General features: G+C 42.9%; 1 protein-coding gene across 1 annotated transcript; it reads right to left on the reverse strand.

The window, feature by feature from the left end:
- Window positions 1-5,432: 5,432 nt before the first annotated feature.
- On the reverse strand, window positions 5,433-21,206 carry LOC132148797 (ubiquitin carboxyl-terminal hydrolase 36-like). Its single transcript, XM_059557512.1, has 21 exons — window positions 21,071-21,206; window positions 16,986-17,247; window positions 16,644-16,865; window positions 16,371-16,481; window positions 16,056-16,158; window positions 15,899-15,966; window positions 15,454-15,524; window positions 15,245-15,327; window positions 14,981-15,092; window positions 14,760-14,900; window positions 14,353-14,453; window positions 14,134-14,269; window positions 12,726-13,079; window positions 11,350-11,556; window positions 10,735-10,850; window positions 9,162-9,818; window positions 8,836-9,035; window positions 8,490-8,675; window positions 8,131-8,246; window positions 6,631-6,765; window positions 5,433-5,675 (listed from the first exon to the last, which is right to left on the reverse strand). Exons 2-20 carry the CDS (start codon window positions 17,236-17,238, stop codon window positions 6,634-6,636), a joined length of 3,369 nt encoding a protein of 1,122 aa, XP_059413495.1. The 5' UTR covers window positions 17,239-17,247; window positions 21,071-21,206; the 3' UTR covers window positions 5,433-5,675; window positions 6,631-6,633.
- Between the last annotated feature and the right edge of the window lie 351 nt (window positions 21,207-21,557).

Here is a 21,557-nt window from a genome sequence, read left to right on the forward strand (position 1 = left end):
CCTCCCTTTCTTCTGCTTCCCTCTCTCCATCTCCTCTCCTCCCTTTCTTCTGCTTCCTTCTCTCCATCTTCTCTCCTCCCTTTCTTCTGCTTCCCTCTCTCCATCTCCTCTCCTCCCTTTCCATCATCTCTCTCCATCTCCTCTCCTCCCTTTCTTCTGCTTCCCTCTCTCCATCTTCTCTCCTCCTTTTCTTCTGCTTCCCTCTCTCCATCTCCTCTCCTCCCTTTCTTCTGCTTCCCTCTCTCCATCTCCTCTCCTCCCTTTCTTCTGCTTCCCTTTCTCCATCTCCTCTCCTCCCTTTCTTCTGCTTCCCTCTCTCCATCTCCTCTCCTCCCTTTCTTCTGCTTCCCTCTCTCCATCTCCTCTCCTCCCTTTCTTCTGCTTCCTTCTCTCTATCTTCTCTCCTCCCTTTCTTCTGCTTCCCTCTCTCCATCTCCTCTCCTCCCTTTCTTCTGCTTCCCTCTCTCCATCTCCTCTCCTCCCTTTCTTCTGCTTCCCTCTCTCCATCTCCTCTCCTCCCTTTCTTCTGCTTCCCTCTCTCCATCTCCTCTCCTCCCTTTCTTCTGCTTCCCTCTCTCCATCTCCTCTCCTCCCTTTCTTCTGCTTCCTTCTCTCCATCTTCTCTCCTCCCTTTCTTCTGCTTCCCTCTCTCCATCTCCTCTCCTCCCTTTCCATCATCTCTCTCCATCTCCTCTCCTCCCTTTCTTCTGCTTCCCTCTCTCCATCTCCTCTCCTCCCTTTCTTCTGCTTCCCTCTCTCCATCTCCTCTCCTCCCTTTCTTCTGCTTCCCTCTCTCCATCTCCTCTCCTCCCTTTCTTCTGCTTCCCTCTCTCCATCTCCTCTCCTCCCTTTCTTCCGCTTCCCTCTCTCCATCTCCTCTCCTCCCTTTCTTCTGCTTCCTTCTCTCCATCTTCTCTCCTCCCTTTCTTCTGCTTCCCTCTCTCCATCTCCTCTCCTCCCTTTCCATCATCTCTCTCCATCTCCTCTCCTCCCTTTCTTCTGCTTCCCTCTCTCCATCTCCTCTCCTCCCTTTCTTCTGCTTCCCTCTCTCCATCTCCTCTCCTCCCTTTCTTCTGCTTCCCTCTCTCCATCTCCTCTCCTCCCTTTCTTCTGCTTCCCTCTCTCCATCTCCTCTCCTCCCTTTCTTCTGCTTTCCTCTCTCCATCTCCTCTCCTCCCTTTCTTCTGCTTCCCTCTCTCCATCTCCTCTCCTCCCTTTCTTCTGCTTCCCTCTCTCCATCTCCTCTCCTCCCTTTCTTCTGCTTCCCTCTCTCCATCTCCTCTCCTCCCTTTCTTCTGCTTCCCTCTCTCCATCTCCTCTCCTCCCTTTCTTCTGCTTCCCTCTCTCCATCTCCTCTCCTCCCTTTCTTCTGCTTCCTTCTCTCCATCTTCTCTCCTCCCTTTCTTCTGCTTCCCTCTCTCCATCTCCTCTCCTCCCTTTCCATCATCTCTCTCCATCTCCTCTCCTCCCTTTCTTCTGCTTCCCTCTCTCCATCTCCTCTCCTCCCTTTCTTCTGCTTCCCTCTCTCCATCTCTCCTCCCTTTCTTCTGCTTCCCTCTCTCCATCTCCTCCCTTTCTTCTGCTTCCCTCTCTCCATCTTCTCTCCTCCCTTTCTTCTGCTTCCCTCTCTCCATCTCCTCTCCTCCCTTTCCATCATCTCTCTCCATCTTCTCTCCTCCCTTTCTTCTGCTTCCCTCTCTCCATCTTCTCTCCTCCCTTTCTTCTGCTTCCCTCTCTCCATCTCCTCTCCTCCCTTTCTTCTGCTTCCCTCTCTCCATCTCCTCTCCTCCCTTTCTTCTGCTTCCCTCTCTCCATCTCCTCTCCTCCCTTTCTTCTGCTTCCCTCTCTCCATCTCCTCTCCTCCCTTTCTTCTGCTTCCCTCTCTCCATCTCCTCCCTTTCTTCTGCTTCCCTCTCTCCATCTCCTCTCCTCCCTTTCTTCTGCTTCCCTCTCTCCATCTCCTCTCCTCCCTTTCTTCTGCTTCCCTCTCTCCATCTCCTCTCCTCCCTTTCTTCTGCTTCCCTCTCTCCATCTCATCTCCTCCCTTTCTTCTGCTTCCCTCTCTCCATCTCCTCTCCTCCCTTTCTTCTGCTTCCTTCTCTCCATCTTCTCTCCTCCCTTTCTTCTGCTTCCCTCTCCTCCCTTTCTTCTGCTTCCCTCTCCTCCCTTTCTTCTGCTTCCCTCTCTCCATCTCTCCTCCCTTTCTTCTGCTTCCCTCTCTCCATCTCCTCTCCTCCCTTTCTTCTGCTTCCCTCTCTCCATCTCCTCTCCTCCCTTTCTTCTGCTTCCCTCTCTCCATCTCCTCTCCTCCCTTTCGTCTGCTTCCCTCTCTCCATCTCCTCTCCTCCCTTTCTTCTGCTTCCCTCTCTCCATCTCCTCTCCTCCCTTTCTTCTGCTTCCCTCTCCTCCCTTTCTTCTGCTTCCCTCTCTCCATCTCCTCTCCTCCCTTTCTTCTGCTTCCCTCTCTCCATCTTCTCTCCTCCCTTTCGTCTGCTTCCCTCTCTCCATCTGCTCTCCTCCCTTTCTTCTGCTTCCCTCTCCTCAATCTTCTCTCCTCCCTTTCTTCTGCTTCCCTCTCCTCCATCTTCTCTCCTCCCTTTCTTTTGCTTCCCTCTCCATCTTCTCTCCTCCCTTTCATCTGCTTCCCTCTCTCCATCTCCTCTCCTCCTTCTTCTGCTTCCCCCTCTCCATTTTCTCTCCTCCCTTTCTTCTGCTTCCCTCTCCTCCATCTTCTCTCCTCCCTTTCTTCTGCTTCCCTCTCCTCCATCTTCTCTCCTCCCTTTCGTCTGCTTCCCTCTCCTCCATCTTCTCTCCTCCCTTTCGTCTGCTTCCCTCTCTCCATCTTCTCTCCTCCCTTTCTTCTGCTTCCCTCTCTCCATCTCCTCTCCTTCCTTTCTTCTGCTTCCCTCTCTCCATCTTCTCTCCTCCCTTTCGTCTGCTTCCCTCTCCTCCATCTCGTGGACCAGCTCCTCGGTGTCCTTCCTCTTCCTCTCTGCTCCTTCAGCTGTTGACCTCACTGAGGTTGGTCTGGTCCAGGTGAGGGAATAATGTTGGGTGCTGTGATGGAGGGTCTGCCCTCTATTGCCTCATCCAAGACTGAATACCACTTCCAAGATGCTGCTGTAACCAGTCTGTGGACATTTAAGATCCTACAAAAATACCAAGATGGCCAATTATATTCATTATATTCGTTAGATTACTGAGACATGAGTTAAGTGGATTTTCACCCTTCTACTTAATGTTTGGCTGATCTCCTCGTCTGCCAGTCGATCTACTATTTGGATTGAACTTAGAAGAAACAGATGACTCTTCAACAAGATATGCTGATAAATGGGCTGCACGAATGAAAGAAGCATACAGAATTGCAAGTGGAAACCGTAAACTGTGAAAAAGAAAAAAAATATTATGACCGTCAGTCAAGGGGAATCACTCTGCATCCTCGAGATAGAGTACTTGTCCAGAATATTATGAGAAAAGGTGTACCAGAAAAACGTAAGTCTTACTGTGAAAAACAAATCTACATTGTTAAAGAACAACTAAAAGGGGAACAACAAGGTCTAACACAAAGAGAGATACTTCATCAAACAGTGATGTGTACACAGAAAAGAGAAAAACATGTACAACCTATGTTGTCAAAGGAGAGTGATCCAACTTACCAACGATCATCTGAAGAACTTACAGTCTGAGAAGATCCATAAGTGGAAAGAGACAAAGCAAACAAAAAAAGAGCAACTTACAGAAACACAAAAAGATGAGGAACATCTACCTGCAGAAACACAAGCGGATGAAGAATACTTGCCTGTAGATGAGGATGTACTCATACCAGAGAGCATCCATGAAAATGGAGGCATTCCTTTTGTCCAAACCAACTCACATACAACTACACAAAATCCCCCTTCAATACAACCTAATGAATGTTGTTCAGTTGCTTTGACACAATGTATTTTGTTTAAAGCGCTATATAAATAAAGGTGACTTGACTTAATGTTGGAAAAAGAAAACCTGAAACCAAGCAGTTCACAAAAATCACAACTTTATTGCACCAGTATATCTATATTTATGTATCTGCAATACTGAATGACGTCTCGTTTTCAGAAAATGTATCAGGTACAGAACCATCAGTTCAAATATGACAAAGACACTCGTGTTCTTCAGCTTTCAGGCTTTTTGAAAATAACCCATCTGAAGTGAACTTCTAAGAGTATAATACAGACATCCTACAGAACGCAGGCCTTTCAAACACACGTCTACTGCTTGATAAAATTTCCCGTTTACGATTCCACAAACCTTAAATACATTAGCAATGTGCATTTTAACACGTTTTAATAAGTATCTTTTGCAATATGTTCTATTCATTTTAAAAATTAAACCAAGGCAACTTTTCTAAAACCCAAGGAGTCATGAGGGGATGGTTTATAACAACGAGGATGACCGTTGGGGGGCACAGAGAGCACAAGGTAGACTGTACAGTGTCCTACATAGGAAAGCTTCACTGGTTTACTCCTATGACAGCTCTTCAGTGGATAAGCATGTACTGTACATCATTTTGACCCAATGTATAACAGCGCTGCTAACAGCTCACATAGATGATGTTTGGACCAGCTTTTGTCTAGTTTTTCCCTGGACTGACCCCTTCACAGAGCATCCATGGGATTGCTGCAGTTGCATAGAGAGTAATAAAGAGATACAGGATGTGACACGCTAATTCAGCCCTCCTGGCTACAACACAGTGGTTTGTGTTAAGGCCCATGTTTTTTTTTTAGCTCACATGGATGAAATGTATTGCATTGCTGTATGCAGCACTGTGCATAACACAGATTTTTGGATTTTGGAAAATCTGAAGAGATGGCGTTTATAGAAACTGTCACAAGAGAATCGGTTCCCTTTTAAAATGCTCATGTATTCCCTTGGGACAAGAACAAAACACTGCTAAGGTGAGTTTGAGAAAGATGAGAGGGGTATTCAAGCAGGCAAGACCTGAAAATATACAATCACAGGCAATAAATGTATTGCAATGTAAGACAGCAGGGCTGTGAGTCTCTGACAAACTAAAGTCAACACAACTTCCTCCAACAGAGGCAAGGAATTGGATGATCCAGTCAGGCAATGAGTGCCTAATGCTATCCAGTTTAAATATGAAAAGGCTAAATAATTGAGCTAACAAAAGTTGCATAATGGGAAGAGTGATGTTATTTGTTGAGTCTGATTAATTGTGTAAAAGCATTGGTGGGAGGGGCTTCATTCTGCCCTGTTTTTAGAAAGTTTGAGGATTCTCCTCCTAATAAAAGACCCCTATTTCAGGAAGTTTTCCCTCACTGGTCATTACAGCCCCAACGCCCGCAGAGTTGTGTTGTCTTGCCAAGATAAAACTGGCCCTGGTAAACATTTGTTCTTATGACAATAAGAATAATTGAGATCAAAGGTCAAAACTACAGTTTGTCCTATTTCCTATGATCCTAGGATCATAAGGGCACCATTACTGGTGTATATTTTGGATTTCAGACGGTGACTAAAGCCTCAGGAGATGACCTCAGCCTCGTCGCTTTATTTCACAGTTCTGCTGCACTCGGGGTGGACTTGAGTTCTTCAGAAGAATCTGAGACCAATCCGACTGCTTCTGATTCAGTCAAGTAACCGTTCTGGTCAGGCACACGACTGGGAGCCACATTTCACAACTGCAATGAGACAGTGAAACGACTTGTTATAAAAACAGCATTTCTATTCTCCAAATTACAATTTATATACACATACAAAATTAAAAAGCCATTGTAAAATCTGAAGTCTGCCTATCGGTAAAGGAGTATCATTATTTGTAACATTTCCCAATATAAAGCAATTTAATTTCAAGCTGATTGATACTGTGCTTCTAACTGAAAACGTTTAGTGCTTTTCTAAGTTTCAGATGTCAACTATACATTGGATTGGTTTCTTCTTTAAATTATATAAAAAAAAAAGTAATAATATGAATGATATAATGTTATACTAAAATTAAAATAATGGGGAAAACCCTTAAGATTGGATGTAGAAAGAAAAAAAGAGCATCTTAAGCGAGCGGAATGACATAAATGGACTTGGAATGATTACGTAATCGTTGCATCCATAATTGTAATTGCGATTAGAAATTATATTAAATTGCGCAGCCCTAGTTCGCTTATATTTTAAATAAAAATATGCAATATTTGAATGTCAAAATTAACAAATGAAATTAAAACAGATGAAAGATGTAACCTGTGCCTTAACACCAAAGTGTTTGTTTTCCTAGGCTGGCGTATTTTTTCAATTGTTTTCAAAGGAAGTGCTTTGGGTTTTTTTAAACGGCAGGAGCGTGCTGATCGCTGAGTGTATTCTTAACGCTAAGCGCTCTGTCATTGTTTGTTTGTTTTTTCTTGGCGCCAAGAGTTGAAGAATGTTCAACTTTGGATAAAATGCAGTGCTCATCACTGTCGTTCCAATCAGAGTGGAGGAGGGGCGGGACAAATACCACACCCACCAGCTGTCACACATCCTGCTTGTACTACGGCTAAACAACAACGGAGAAGACAGATGGATAATTGTTTAGCACTTTTATAAAACGGAATAGAGCAAGTGTTTATTACTTGAACTTGGGGGAAAACAAAGGTGTCAAAGTACCTTTCAGTGGTGAAAGCCCAGACTGCTCCTCCTGCCTCCCGGCGTGACTGACCACATGTTACGATGCTCTTGGATCTTTTGGAAGACATTGGCATTCCTCCTCTTCTCCTTTTTGTATTTTTTCATTTTCTTTACCTATTCAAGAGGAAAGAAATTAAATGGCTTCGCATATAACACTAATATATGTATACATATACACTCACCTAACGGATTATTAGGAACACCATACTAATACTGTGTTTGACCCCCTTTCGCCTTCAGAACTGCCCTAATTCTACATGGCATTGATTCAACAAGGTGCTGAAAGCATTCTTTAGAAATGTTGGCCCATATTGATAGGATAGCATCTTTCAGTTGATGGAGATTTGTGGGATGCACATCCAGGGCACGAAGCTCCCGTTCCACCACATCCCAAAGATGCTCTATTGGGTCGAGATCTGGTGACTGTGGGGGCATTTTAGTACAGTGAACTCATTGTCATGTTCAAGAAACCAATTTGAAATGATTCGTGCTTTGTGACATGGTGTATTATCCTGCTGGAAGTAGCCATCAGAGGATGGGTACATGGTGGTGATAAAGGGATGGACATGGTCAGAAACAATGCTCAGGTAGGCCATGGCATTTAAACGATGCCCAATTGGCACTAAGGGGCCTAAAGTGTGCCAAGGAAACATCCCCCACACCATTACACCACCACCACCAGCCTGCACAGTGGTAACAAGGCATGATGGACCCCTGTTCTCATTCTGTTTACGCCAAATTCTGACTCTACCATCTGAATGTCTCAACAGAAATCGAGACTCATCAGACCAGGCAACATTTTTCCAGTCTTCAACGGTCCAATTTTGGTGAGCTTGTGCAAATTGTAGCCTCTTTTTCCTATTTGTAGTGGAGATGAGTGGTACCCGGTGGGGTCTTCTGCTGTTGTAGCCCATCCGCCTCAAGGTTGTGAGTGTTGGGGCTTCACAAATGCTTTGCTACACACCTCGGTTGTAACGAGTGGTTATTTCAGTCAAAGTTGCTCTTCTATCAGCTTGAATCAGTCGGTCCATTCTCCTCTGACCTCTAGCCTCAACAAGGCATTTTCGCCCACAGGACTGCCACATACTGGATGTTTTCCCTTTTCACACCATTCTTTGTAAACCCTAGAAATGGTTGTGCGTGAAAATCCCACTAACTGAGCATATTGTGAAATACTCAGACCGGCCCGTCTGGCACCAACAACCATGCCACACTCAAAATTGCTTAAATCACCTTTCTTTCCCATTCTGACATTCAGTTTGGAGTTCAGGAGATTGTCTTTACCAGGACCACACACCTAAATGCATTGAAGCAACTGCCATGTGATTGGTTGATTAGATAATTGCATTAATGAGAAATTGAACAGGTGTTCCTAATAATCCTTTAGGTGAGTGTATGTTTGTGTGTAAGGTTTCCACAGTCCTAACAAGTGAAAAATAATTTAGAAAAATATAGAGAGGTCAAAGTTATAGTCCTCACTTTTCCACTGTCAAACTCCCTGTCCCACTCATCGATGACAGTCTGGTTTTTGGCATAGCGTGCATCATCTAAGGCGTCTCTGCTGATGGCCGACGCATCTCCTTCCCAACTGAGGACTGATGAATGAAATTATTCAAGACACGTCGATATTTAAGGTCATGGTGAGAACTCAAGCATAGGTGCTTTTGAAGTCAAATGCTTAATCTTAATTCACATTTCCCTCTTAAAACTGCACTTCACATAAACATAAAAATTGCAAAATTGAATAATTCAACTACCAATTGTGTTCCGTTTTTCTATCATTTATATTTCCCAAATTTGAACTTCAAGGAAACGGAGAGGTTTGGTGCACAACTCACCCTCAGTCCCATAAGCTTTATCTGAGGAGTTCTTAAGGAGCTCCTCGACTACATCACAGCTTTTCTTGCCATCCCAGCACACAGCAGCAAAACACGGACCTTTCCTCGACATATCATCTGTGTCTTGATGATTCTGCTCACGCTTGTAGCCATCCTGAACACGGCTGTCCCAAACAATCACTGCAGCTGTAACAGAAAATGCCAGAAGTTTAACTCTGAGATATGCTGTTGATAAGCCCCCAAAGCCATAAACTCTGCTCTGGTGTAAAGTGAATTTGATTTGAACACAATTCAGCCTAATATGTTTAAGTGAATAGTTATGGATGATTTTCAGAGTATTTAATACCTGTGCTGGGTTTACCAGGTTTCAGTTTGCCCTTATTGCTCTTCTGATGAGGAGACTCGACTCCATTGGTCTCCTGAAGCTCCTCATGAAGATGTTCTTCATCCCTTGGTCTCTCCTCCTCTTCTCTTAAGTTTTTTTCTTTTCTCTTTTTCTTCTTGGTCTCTCCAAGGTATGCGCTACCAACCTCTTTTACAACAGCACTGGAAGAAAAGAATAAGCCATGTGCCAGTTAAAGTGAATTAAGTTATACAGTTAACATGTTATGATCATGAGCCAAGCTCAAAGACTCAATGGCCTGTGATTAAACATTTCAGTAGCCAACTCACCACTTTGAAACGGTGACTCCGTTGTTGAGCTCTTCCAGCTGCTCTGTGAGTTTGTGCTTCTTTTTCTTCTTCGGGACGGGGTCGGTCTCCGGCTGGCCAATCGGAGGCACTGACTGAGGTTTGGTCTCACGATTCTCTGCCACTTTTGATGACTCAAACTCCTTTTCTTTGGCTTCTGAGTTGATACTCCAAGTTTCTCCAAGACACCAGTCCTCATTTTGACAGGGCTCGAGATGGGACTGTACACGCTCTCTCTGTCCCACAAGACCTTTGGCCTCTCGTTCCCTTTTCCTCTTCTTTTTCTTCTTCTTCTTCCTGATTTCGGTACTTGGCTTGGGTTCTTCTGGGGGCGAGGCTTTAGGGGCATCCTGCTCGACTTCCAAATGTCTTCGTTTTAGTTTCTTTTTCTTCTTTTTGAGAGTGGGACTGGTGAGCCCCTGGGGAAGTCCTGTAGTTGGGTCTGACTGGCTCTGGATTGGTCTAGGTGTACTGGGCGTCTGGGGATTAACGCCATTGGTCTGTGGAGAGGGAGCATGAGCGGGCGGATCCAGAGTGGAGGAGGGACGTTTAAGGGGACTTGATTCTTTAGGAAGGCGAGTCGAAGGTGAAGATTGCAGTTTGAGCTGATGAGAATCAGAAATTCCCGAATGTGAAAATCTGTGCAAGAAACAGAAACATTTGAATTTTTAGAAGTAGAGATGTGGGATGTACTTTGATCCTAAGTCAATAGCAAAATACGAACAGATATAATGAAATGTCTTTCTGCAGTCCCGGTATCCTACCCGTCAGATTTTCCTACCCGGGATTACTGCGCATGCGCACATCAATATCGCGTCTTTTTTCTCATGCTAAACAACGATATTTAATGTATCTGCAGTACTGTAAGTGTAGGTTTAGGGTTGGGGTAGGTGAAGACTTTAATAAAAACGCAATCTAATTGGTAGAGGAGAATATTTATTGTTGGTTTCCTTTAGCTGTATCTCTTCTAGCTACAACCGCGAATATAACACAATTACTGTATTTGCAGTACTGTAAGGGTAGGTTTAGGGTTCTGGTAGGTGTAGACATTAATAAACCATAACTTTACAGTAGCATTTTTTGTTGTCGAATTGTACTACCCACTGTTTTATTGGGAGGTAGGAAAATCTGACCGCGTAGGACAAATCGATAGAGCACTACAAACCTATTTGAGAAATGTATTAGTTCTATAAAAAATGTTTTTGAATCAACTAGATTTCCAGAATATCAGCATTTATTTCACAACTTGTCGCAATGATTTCTGGGGTTTTCTTGTCAGTGGAAATATTTGAGCTTTTCTGCTTTTAAACAAAACCTCCGCTTACAAGTTTTTTTGTTTGTCAGGGAACATGTGGGAAGTGCGAATCTGAAAGAGAGCAAGATGTGTGCTGAGTGTCACAACAACAGCAAAGCAGCACTGACACAGCAATTCATTTACACACAGAACCAAAGCCTAAACTTAAACCTAACTTTAATAACAAAGTTGGGGATTTCATCTGAAAAGGAAAGTCAACCTTAAAGCGAGTCTGCTGTAAAGTTCAGAGCGTGGGAGTACCTGTGGTGCGGGTGGGTTGAGGCCCGGCTGAGAAGGTGTGTGGGGTCACTGGACAGATGAGGAGATGAAGGGGGCGGAGCCTCAGTGCTGCTGCTCGGGCTCTGCCACGGACTGGCCTGCAGTTATTGACATAAATAAAAACTTTGTGGTCTAAAAAAATATAAAATAAAATAAAACATAGCCATGAAACGTGACAATGGCGAAGGGACCCATGTGGGGAAGAAATCAAGACCAAACAGAAAAGAAAGAAAGAAAGAAAAAAGCAGGAAGGGGGAAGGAAAAAAAGAAAGTGTAGCAGAGAAGAATTAGAAGTTGTTAGAAAGAAAAAAAGAAAAAAAAAAGAAAATTTTAAAAAGGACTGCATTGCAGACTGCGAACCGACAAAACAGACATGAGCTGAAAGAAGTAAACGTATTATCATCATTATTGTCATCACAGGATTAATACTGACTAGTGTGAGCAAAATCTCAAGAGCTCCAGGTTTTAAGGGAAGTCTTTTTTAACACCAGAATATCTAAGAGGAATGAAGTGGACAAACATGGGAAGGCGAGGACACAAAGTGTCTTGAAAACCACGATCAGATGAATCGAGGATGGATGGAGCTGGGAGACTGACCTTCTTGGCGGACAGGGCGAGTCGTTTGGCAGGCGGGGGGGACATGGTGCTGACGGGCTCTGACGAGACATTGGTGAGGGCCTGGGGTTTGAGCTTCACCACCTTCTGATCCTCTGAGCTCACACGCTCTGTGCTCTTAGCTGGAGACGCTGGACCCATCGCTCTAGAGGCGGCGCCTACAGGTGCGCTCCTTGTGCCGAAACACTCCTGAGCGGCGACACAAACCACATCTGAGGTCAACGTCACACTAGGGTTGGACGATACGCCCACAAATAATCATCACAATACTATATGATATTTATAACAATATTCATTTACCATTAAAGGGGAAAGAAATGCTTTCCACATGTTGGTTAGGCCTTGTTTGAACACAATAAAACTCCAGAGAGCAAGCTACCTTGTGATTCAGGGGCTCATGAAATCCATTAGATATTTTCTTAAATTCTGTGTTTTCCATTACATTTTTTTCTGGATTTTTAATTTTAAGATCAAAAATGTAGAATAAAATAATTTTATTTTTAAAATGAATACCAAAATGTTCCTCTTATATGTTTATTATCCATCAAATAAGACTCTACGTAACAGAACATTAACAGAACATTCTTTGGTTTTATATTCCTTAAAAATATTATTATTATTATTTTATTATTTATTATTTATTATTGAGCCCCGCTCATGGCATGCAGTAAAAAATAAAGTAGTAGGCCAAATCATGTGCACGTTTTACGAATTCATTCCCTCGATTTATAAATTTTGCACACAAATTACAAATCGAGGGAATTAAATAGTAATCATGTGCACGTTTTAGTACATCAGGGGAACGAATTAGTAAATTGTGCACACATTATTTTTTCATGCATGTCATGTCCAGGGCTCCATCATGATCACTTAGAGAAGTACATTTTTGTAGCATAGAAGGGTAATATATTTGTGTCATAATTTCTTCAAGTTAAACCAAACTTTTATTTTGGTGGTTTGTAGTGTATTTAACGGTAGTTTTTCTCAACCAGAAGGTTAAAGAGCTCGTGAAGTGTCTCTCAGAGCAGCTCATGTCCTAAAAGACGCCGAAAACACAGTGAGCTTCACGTGTGTCTGAGTTTGTGGGAATAAGCGTTGAACTTTCATCTGCTGCACAAGCAGACTTATTAACATCATGGACTGACTGTTGTCATGTTTACTTGTGCTGATAGATTAATCCATATCAAGTAAAAATGTTCAGAGCAAATTTTCTTGCAATCTCGATTTGATATTGTTTATTGCCTAGCCTCGCATCAAACTGCACTTATTTTTAATATTTAATAAATAGGCCTATGTAGTGTTGACTAAATAAAGGGAAACATCTTCAATCCATCACTTAAACAGTCCACGGGACTTACTTTAGACTCAGAGGAGGTGTCTGCCGAGGAGCTGTCGGACAGGGATTTGAGTGAGGTAGATGATGGCAGGCCGCGGCCCTCGCTGTTGCTCCTCCTGTCGCTGTCGGGTTTGGGGAGGCCATTGGATGGAGCAGGAGTGCCATTGCGGGACTGAGGCTGAGGTATTGGCTTCTTCACTTTCTTAAAGGTCTCCTCGATCAGTGTGGGTCCACCAGGAGGCTTGGGCAGAGGATGGGAGTTCCCCGTACCATTAGACAACTTTGGAGAGTGGACCCCTGAACTGAACCTGGCTAATGGAATACCAAGACCTCCATCCACAGACTGGATTTTTCTCAGCTGAGCGGGATCAAGCTTCTGAAGAAGAAGAAAAAAGCGCAACCCATATATAACTACGTGAGACATGAGAGAGATGCATCACCCTATGAATTTGGATTAAGCCATATTGTATTGTTTTGTAAGCTTCATCATTCAAAGCTATCGTTCATGGTTTTTCATTTGTTGGGGGGAAATCACAAAATACTGGTCTGTGCAATCACAGAGAAATGTTTTCAGGGCTCGAATTTCAGCGCGCGATTGCACCTAATCATACTGATTCCCACAGTTTCTGCACTTATAATGCTGGAAATTCACACAAATTTCAACATGAAGGACAGAAGACGAAATGGATCATTTTTCACATGCTTTTATAATTTTAAACATTCAAGTGCTCAATTCAGTAGTCACTCACAGACGCATCGGAGAGCGTGCAACTACAGAATTAAGTTGTGTTGTGTCTGGTAAATGGCAAAATCTGTACAAAATTGTCAAAATGCCAATCTTGATGTGTATTCATGTAAACGGTCGATTTATATTAAACATAGTCAGTACGTAGGCTATTAAGTGAATGTAAACACAAAACGTATGTGTACCAGTTACAGTAGATCTGTGCATGAGCTCTTAAAGAGACAGCAACCTAAATAAACCTGCTGCTGTCTGTCATTAATGTTGATTTATACAAGACTACCCAGTGTTGTTTTAAAGTTTAATTATTCAGTATTTCAGTACCTGATTATTACTGTTATAGCTACCTGAAAAACTTAAAAGCACAGCTCATTTTAGCTGTATCTATATATTTTTTAGTTCAAATAAACTCAATTCAGACTTTGAAATCAAAGTTCTTTAAGTATCTCCCTCAAAATTTAAATATGAAACAACAACAGTATTAATTCTTAAACACAAATACAATGGGTGACGAAACATTTAGGTTGGATGATCTAAAAAAAAAAATCCCCTAAATTATAAGAGAGACCTAAAGGGGGAATTTTTCAAAACTAAATTCAGGCCCTGTCTTTATCTGATGCGCTCCTCACATTTGGGGAAAAACAGGCAAATTGATATCATATCTCTAGATGGTGTCAGACGTGTCTACCTTTGTAACCTGCGGTGAAGACAAAGGTCCATTAAGTGTGCTCTTCTTCAGCTGCTCCGGTGTCATATTAGCTCTCCCAGAGTGGACTATACTCTGCTTTGTGTTTGAAGCATCTGTATTTTTCTTTTCAGGGATCCTACCACAGAAAGATGTGACTGTAAAAACCAGGCCTATCTACTGGACTAATATGAAGCGTAGATGAGAAAGCATGAATATTACCTCAGGTAAAAGAGGACATAGGCCTGCTGATTAAGAACAACCTTGATGTTACTGGAGTGCACCATTGAGTCATTCATCTGGTACCACTGTCCATTACTGGCCTATGACAGAACATTAGCCATACACATTAAACATGAAGACTACAGGAAGTAACAAGTTCTCTCATCAAGATCGTGTTTCTCTTACTGGTTTCTTGATCTTCCAACCAATGTTTTTCACTTTAACTTTGACTGACTGCCATCTTTCAAAGGTCTTATGCTCACCATGTTAAAATATCAACATAATCTGAACTCATTTTAGTCAAGTCATTGGTTTTGAGTTGAGCTCTTCTAATTTTATTTTATATTTTAAAGACAAAAATCCACCCGAAATGAATAAACAAATGAGTTTAAAGTAAAAGCGCTGACCTTGACGTAGCAGTAGTAGTGTCCAGCATGGCAGCTGTACCCCGAGTGCACGAGGACGGCGTAGAGCCCATACATCACAGCATCACCCGTGCTCTGGGACATGTACGGGCGAATGTTCAGGAACTCTGGGTAGCCAACATCCTAACAGAAAACCATCAATCAGTGCGCCCTTCACGGACTATAAACCGGTTTGCGTGTCAGGGAAACGATTAGGCTGATACCTTGGTAATTTTTCCTCCACTGAAGTTGGCGAAACGTTTAAGCGACAGCGTCAGCACATTTGAGGTTCTGTGGACTGTGAACCTCTTAGTCGCTGGAACTTTCTTCTTGCATCTAAAGCCAGAAAACAAGATGATGAACAACTGATGTCAAGCTGCGGCTCTGGAGATGCTAGCATGGTCTTCTGGGTGGTTGCTTGGTTCTCGACTCGACGGTCGTGCAATGTTTTGCCAGTATTGTATAAACTGCTGAGGAAGATAACTCACTTGGCACACATGTAGGCGTTCTCGCCGCTCAAAACATCAGGCTTGACAAATAGTTCCAGAGCACGAACGATGTTGGCCGCTTGCTGAAAGGAAGGAAAGAGAGAGGGAGTTAACGTTATTCAGAGGAGATTTGGGTCTGGGACAAAAGACATTCATCATCCTTAAACGACTGAACCGCAGGGCTCTGAAAAACAACGTCAGAGTCTCACCCGAATCTCCAGGGTGATGTCCAGGTTTGGGTCATACGTATCCGACACGCTTTTACAAAGAGAGCACTTCACTGCAAAATCAGAGCAAACGGTGTAAAGATCTCACGCTTTCCAGAAAATATGAAGCAGCACAACTATGCTCAACATCAGCATATTAGAAGGATTTGTTAAGGATCATATAACACTGAAGAATTATGTAATGATGCTGCTTTGCGTCACAGGAATAAATTGCATGCAAAAAAACGTTTTCTAAAAATCTTTTGGACCTCAAACATTTGACTATCACAAACTATCCATCTATAGAGATCATACAGCTGCTCTCTCTCTCAATCCTAACCTCAAAATTAACAATAAAATGAGCCAGCAAAATCCTATCACTTTTATTATGTCACACAGGCTTGGATGCCAATGCATCATGTTTACCCGTGATACTTGTTGTGCTTACCTCTAGACCTCAGATAACCCCCAAAAATCTGGTGGACCAGCGTGGTGGCCTGTGTCTGTCTGTCCAGTCTGTGAGCAGAAGGGCTCATTATTCCTCTGATCCAATAAAACTAACTCTTGGGCTTTCTGCAGTAACTTAGTTACGCTAGTGCTCTTACTTGGGATATCCGTTCAAGCAAGCTTTCTGCATGGCGTCAATGGTGTAACGCAGAAACTCGTGAGCATCCTCTTGACTCCCAAATCGAAAATGCCGAGCGATTTCTGAAGGATTGGAAAAAAATCTGGTTATGTCAGAGGATAATTGCAGAAAAGGATAAGTGATGTGATAATGAACAGAAAGGAGCGTCTGGGAACACGATGTCATGACTCTGCATGCTATCACAGTGTAGTCATCAGCAGCACTTCCTGTTACAGCTAACTCATCTCTAGGCTTAAAAAGACCTTTTCTTGAACAAATTCAAGGAAGCTCTTACTTTTCAGATCTCGGATGAATGATACAGGTTTGATGGCATTGCCCGTGTTGGCAAACGCTTGGATGATATGGTTCTGCATTACACAAATCATGCAGAATCCAGATTGGTGACCTGAAGGAGACAAAAAAAAGAGGGATTTTACATCAGCATTTATGGTGACGTCCAGACAGGAAACATTCTATGGGACAAACTGGCTACCTCTACAATTTCAAAGCGAATATGTGCAGCACACTGTTCACATCTATGCACTATCTTAAGAGTAATACTGCTCACAGGATCGGCTGTGCTCCTTCGAGAGCAGGTAGTTGGCCAGCGGCGGGGTGTAGATCAAACACTGGACAGTAGAGTTGAGGAAGCAGGTGTTGCCCAGGTTGTGGAGGCCGGCTCCAACCCGATACACTCGTTCCCACTTCATAGAAAGCTTGTTCCCAGGGAAGAGCATCTTCTGCGGAGCAGGGATCCCATCGCTCTGCCCAACACTCAGGCTTTCAGAGACTATGATTTAATGAGAATTATGGAAATATAAATCCTCATTAACAATTATTAACCAAACTGAAAAACATCACTGAGAAATGTAGTGAAACAGTGGGCCTCAAGAAGTGTTGGTGATCTTACTTTGTCTCTTGATCTGAGCAGGTTCAGTCGGTCTCTGTGCCGCCGCTCCATCGTTTTTGGGATTCAGGATCACATATTTTGTCTTGAGGGTCTCCAGTTGGTAGCTGAAGCCTTTGCTGGCAGGTTCAAACTCGATCTTCTGCAGAAGCACTTTCTTGGCGGATGAAGCCAGTAACTTGTTCAGGTCGCCCTCGTCGCTGGAGTCCTTGCGGCCTGGCTTGAGGGCCTCTTTGAGCTTGTCTACTATCGGCATTGTGTGTCACTGATGAAGAGCAACAGAGAACAAAAATTGGAAAACGAGTCACGGAAATGAACACGCATGATTTCCAATTCTTCAAAGCCAGTACAAAGCTCGTTGGCAAGTAAGATAATCTACTAGAATAGATATTTCATGTAACTTATCTGGCGAACTGAGCAAGACACAACTGAAAAACATGAGCCTGTACATCCGCTCAAATCAAAGACACCAGGGGAGATACGAAGTGTGATTTAGCCACAAACCACTAGACTGCACTAACATTGCTTTCGCATGCCTTGCAGAAAACAACCTGCACAAAGATACATGACATGCAGAATACAAGCATTGCATCTGAACTAAATCCAATCTGTGTACAGTTAGGATGCGGCAGCTGTGTTGTGACAAAACTGCTTCTAGGAAAAAGTGCACACACCTATCAGGTATTACTGTGACTGCTTTTGAGGATAAACAGAAACGAACAGGACAACCAAACGGTTAAGAATGTTATTTGCATTAATGCATGCATAATATCACATAAAATGCACTGAAGCAGATTAAATTTATACACCGATTTTCAAGTAATTACAGAAAACACTACATTGTTTGAATCACTAAGGACTGAACTAAACTATGAATGAGCATCAATCACCTCGTTTAAAAAAAAAAAAAAAAAGAAGAACATTTACTGAAAATGTACTCAACCACAGAACAGAACAGATTTGGAGACATTTTCCAATGCAGTGAATGGGTGCCATCAGAATGAGAGTCCAAACGGTTGATAAAAACAACAATCCACAAGTAATCTTCACCACTTCACCAAGTACATAATCCACTTCCTCCAGTGAAAAAGCCCATTTCTTGTTGTCCTCTCACGTCAAAATCAAACACAGTAAAAGAAATGGACACCCCATTGGATTCAACGGAGACAAATGAAGTCAATTAGAGGCATGCACTTCCTGGGGGTCGAGCGTACTGCGCAGACTCAAACTGAGCTTGATGATGTAGATGTCACGTGAGCAACCTGTCTTTCAACTGTAAGTCTTCTAATCGCTGTGCCAAGAGAAATCTGAATCACCCACCCAATTTTGCAGACGTTGTTGAATACTTTTGTCCAGTTGCTTTTATGGACTCTCTATGGGCTTCTCCCTAAACTTCATGCCTCCACGTCCCCCCGATAGCCTCATAGACAGTAAAAGATTGCCTGCGAGCTTCTCCTCCTGTCCATACGGTAATTTCTCTACTGTGCGACAGAGTCGCAGGTTATGACGCAATCGTTAGCCTATTTTTTACAAAAACTGCTTCTACGGGGCCACAACGTAAGATACAAGGTAATGGGGCCTGTTATACATTTTCGTGTTTCTTTAGAATTAATGAATGGACAAATGGAGTCTTTAAACGCCTCAGATGTAAAGTTATTCGCTGTCAAAGTGACGCCAACATTAATGGGAGTCAATGGAATGCTAACAGCAGGTGGGGGTCCGCTAACCAATGGCGGCGCCCAGGGATGCTTCAAAAAATATGAAACCCTGCCCCCCTGGTCAATTTTAAAAGATACCTTAATGATGGGATTATTTCTTACAAACACACACCTCTTTCACTTCACAAGACATTAATTGATGGATTGGAGTGCTGTGGATTACTTGTGGATGTTTTGACCAGCTGTTGGAAACTCTCCAAGAAACAAACTCATCTACATCTTGAATGGCCTGAGGAAGAGTACATTTTCAGCAGATTTTCATTTGTGGGTGAACTATTCCTTTATCGAACGCCAAACCTTATTGTAAATTTGATCATGTTTATACGATTCATCGTTCCTTTGGATAACACAAAGGCATTAAAAGAGTCTTCTAGACTCAAAATATCAATCATTACCAGGTTCTTTAGAACAATCACAACGCCTCTCTTTCAGCTGGCTGCAATTCATTATGCAGACAAAGTCTTAATAGACCTTCAGAAATAAAAACTGTGTGATGTAGACTTTGGTGCATTCAGGACAGAACAGTAAGGCTGAGTTGGGTCCTGCGTGGTCTTACTCATCAGGTCTAGTGCTGACGTACAGAGCAAAGAGCACACTCTTGCATCAAAGCCACAAGGGCAGACTAACCTTCATGTGCGCCTGCGATTAATGGAGACACAGGCCTGCATGAGCTGCAGTGATGCAACAGCCTGCGCCACATGTGTGCATTACCACATTCATCCCCACGTGCACCTCTTCACTCTACTCCCAATATAACATGCATACATTCACCAGCAGATCCTAAAATAATTACACCGAGCACGAATACAGACTCTATTAATATTATCCACATGCATTCAACTGTGCTCAAGCAAACTAGAGGAACCTCAACCCCACAAAGAAATGATAAACATCCGGTTTTAATGCTACACTCTGCAAAGAACATACAAATGAATAATAAATGAGCATTTGACGAGAACATCAAGCGGATGAGGAGAATCAATACAATTAATATTTGATAATGTAGCTTGTAAATCATTTAAAGAGATAAACACACACACACACACACACAAATACACAAGCACACTCCAATCCTTTCCTCAGCAGGCCTCCTCTTATATACAATCAGGAACATGAGTCTCAGGTCAATAGTGATAAGGGTCCAGTGATGCCTTGCTCTGAACTCCATTAGTTTGTTTTCTATTGGACACATATCTCCATTCAAGTGACTCTAGACCACAAAAAGTACTTATTACTACTATTATATTTTACTGTCATCGTCATGAACACCAATAAATAATCATTTCTCATTCTTACACCCACTGATCTATAACAGAAAACGTATTAAATGTATTAATTCAGAGTTCATATCTCATACCAGTTAATACAGGAGAACCAGTACATATGATTATTATAAAACTGGCCAAGTAAAACGTTAAGAACACACTGATAATTGGCATAAAGCTGCAGATTTGTTTTTAAGGAAGCCTACATGAAAAAGTGCGTTGCACAAACATTACTGACTCGTTTTGAGACACTTCTACATAAACGGTAGAGTCTCCCTGTGCCTGTGGTGAAGGACTTCCGGTTAAAAGCACGTGTCCAGCTAGGGCTCGTGTGGCATGATATACAGTATCGTTACATACTAACCACTATTACTCGTCAGCTGTCTGTGGGTTTGTTAAACTATGTGTGTTCAGTTGATCGTGTTTGAATGCCAATCTTCTGCTGGGCAGCGGGTTGAACATGACATGATGCCTCGAAGTGCTCTTAGTAGGCAGCTAGATTTGAGACACAGCCTGAAAAGGTATCATTTCGCCGCACCGTACGCTTATGAAACGCAAAGTTTAATCATTAAAGTAAGAGATACTTCACCCTATGTGTAAACGAGCTCGGGTGGATGACATCAGCAAATGACAGCTGACAGGTAATTTACAGTATGTTCGCGTCACAATGCATTTATAGAGATTATAAGGAGGCAGCTGTTAGAACCTCATTCAGAAACCTCAGCTGGACAAGGGCATCGTGATGACGGGTTGTTTAGCACAAGCCTGCAGGATTAATGTCGATGTAACGTTAAAGAGCTGCTAGTCACACGCTAGCACGCTACTTTAGCATCCGCTTCAGCGTAAACAGTGTTTTTATCGACAGTCCCAATCGTTTCCGCACATCCAGCGCTCGTAATAAGCAGCGACACTGACCGAGCTAGCAGGGTGTTTCGGGCAGATATAAACGGGTTCACATCGTGAGCTGAGCCGCCTCTCAAAGCGAGCGTGGCGCTCATACTGCTGCAATGTGCTCCTGACCCGCACACAAGCGTTTTCTGAAGAACCAGCACACATTCGTCCATCATTCGCCCCCAAACGCATGAGAAGAACATCGTGTACGTACCCATCGGTGAATGACCGAGAATCGTTTAATCTGTTTTGATGTTAAGACTATATTCCGTTACGAAGCCTTCATTTTGTTACGTTCTCTGCCCCATGCTGCATTATAAAAGGGCGTATGCATGCGTGATTGACGTGACGGAGCGGCCAATCAACTTTGAGCACGGCTCTGACGACACACTTCATTCATGTATCCAGTGTCCAATCAGAGGACGCGAACCGCTTGCCGTCGAACTCTTAACACGGATCCTTTCAGTGCACGCATTGTTTACTCGGGGAGTAGTTCTGCGCGGGCAGAGATTTATCAACCGTCCGAGACACCGAGCGAGTCGCTAGAGGGCGCGAGAACATGCAAGATCGACAAGGTTATTGTGAACAACGCTGTGCAAATTTGAATTAAATATGTTTATCTTCGGGTTAATATTATATGTATTATAACAGTGGATAGAAAATATACAAGGCAGATACAAAACATTGGTTACAACTTAATA

The sequence above is a fragment of the Carassius carassius genome, chromosome 9 (assembly GCF_963082965.1).
Source record: "Carassius carassius chromosome 9, fCarCar2.1, whole genome shotgun sequence".
Lineage (NCBI taxonomy): Eukaryota > Metazoa > Chordata > Actinopteri > Cypriniformes > Cyprinidae > Carassius > Carassius carassius.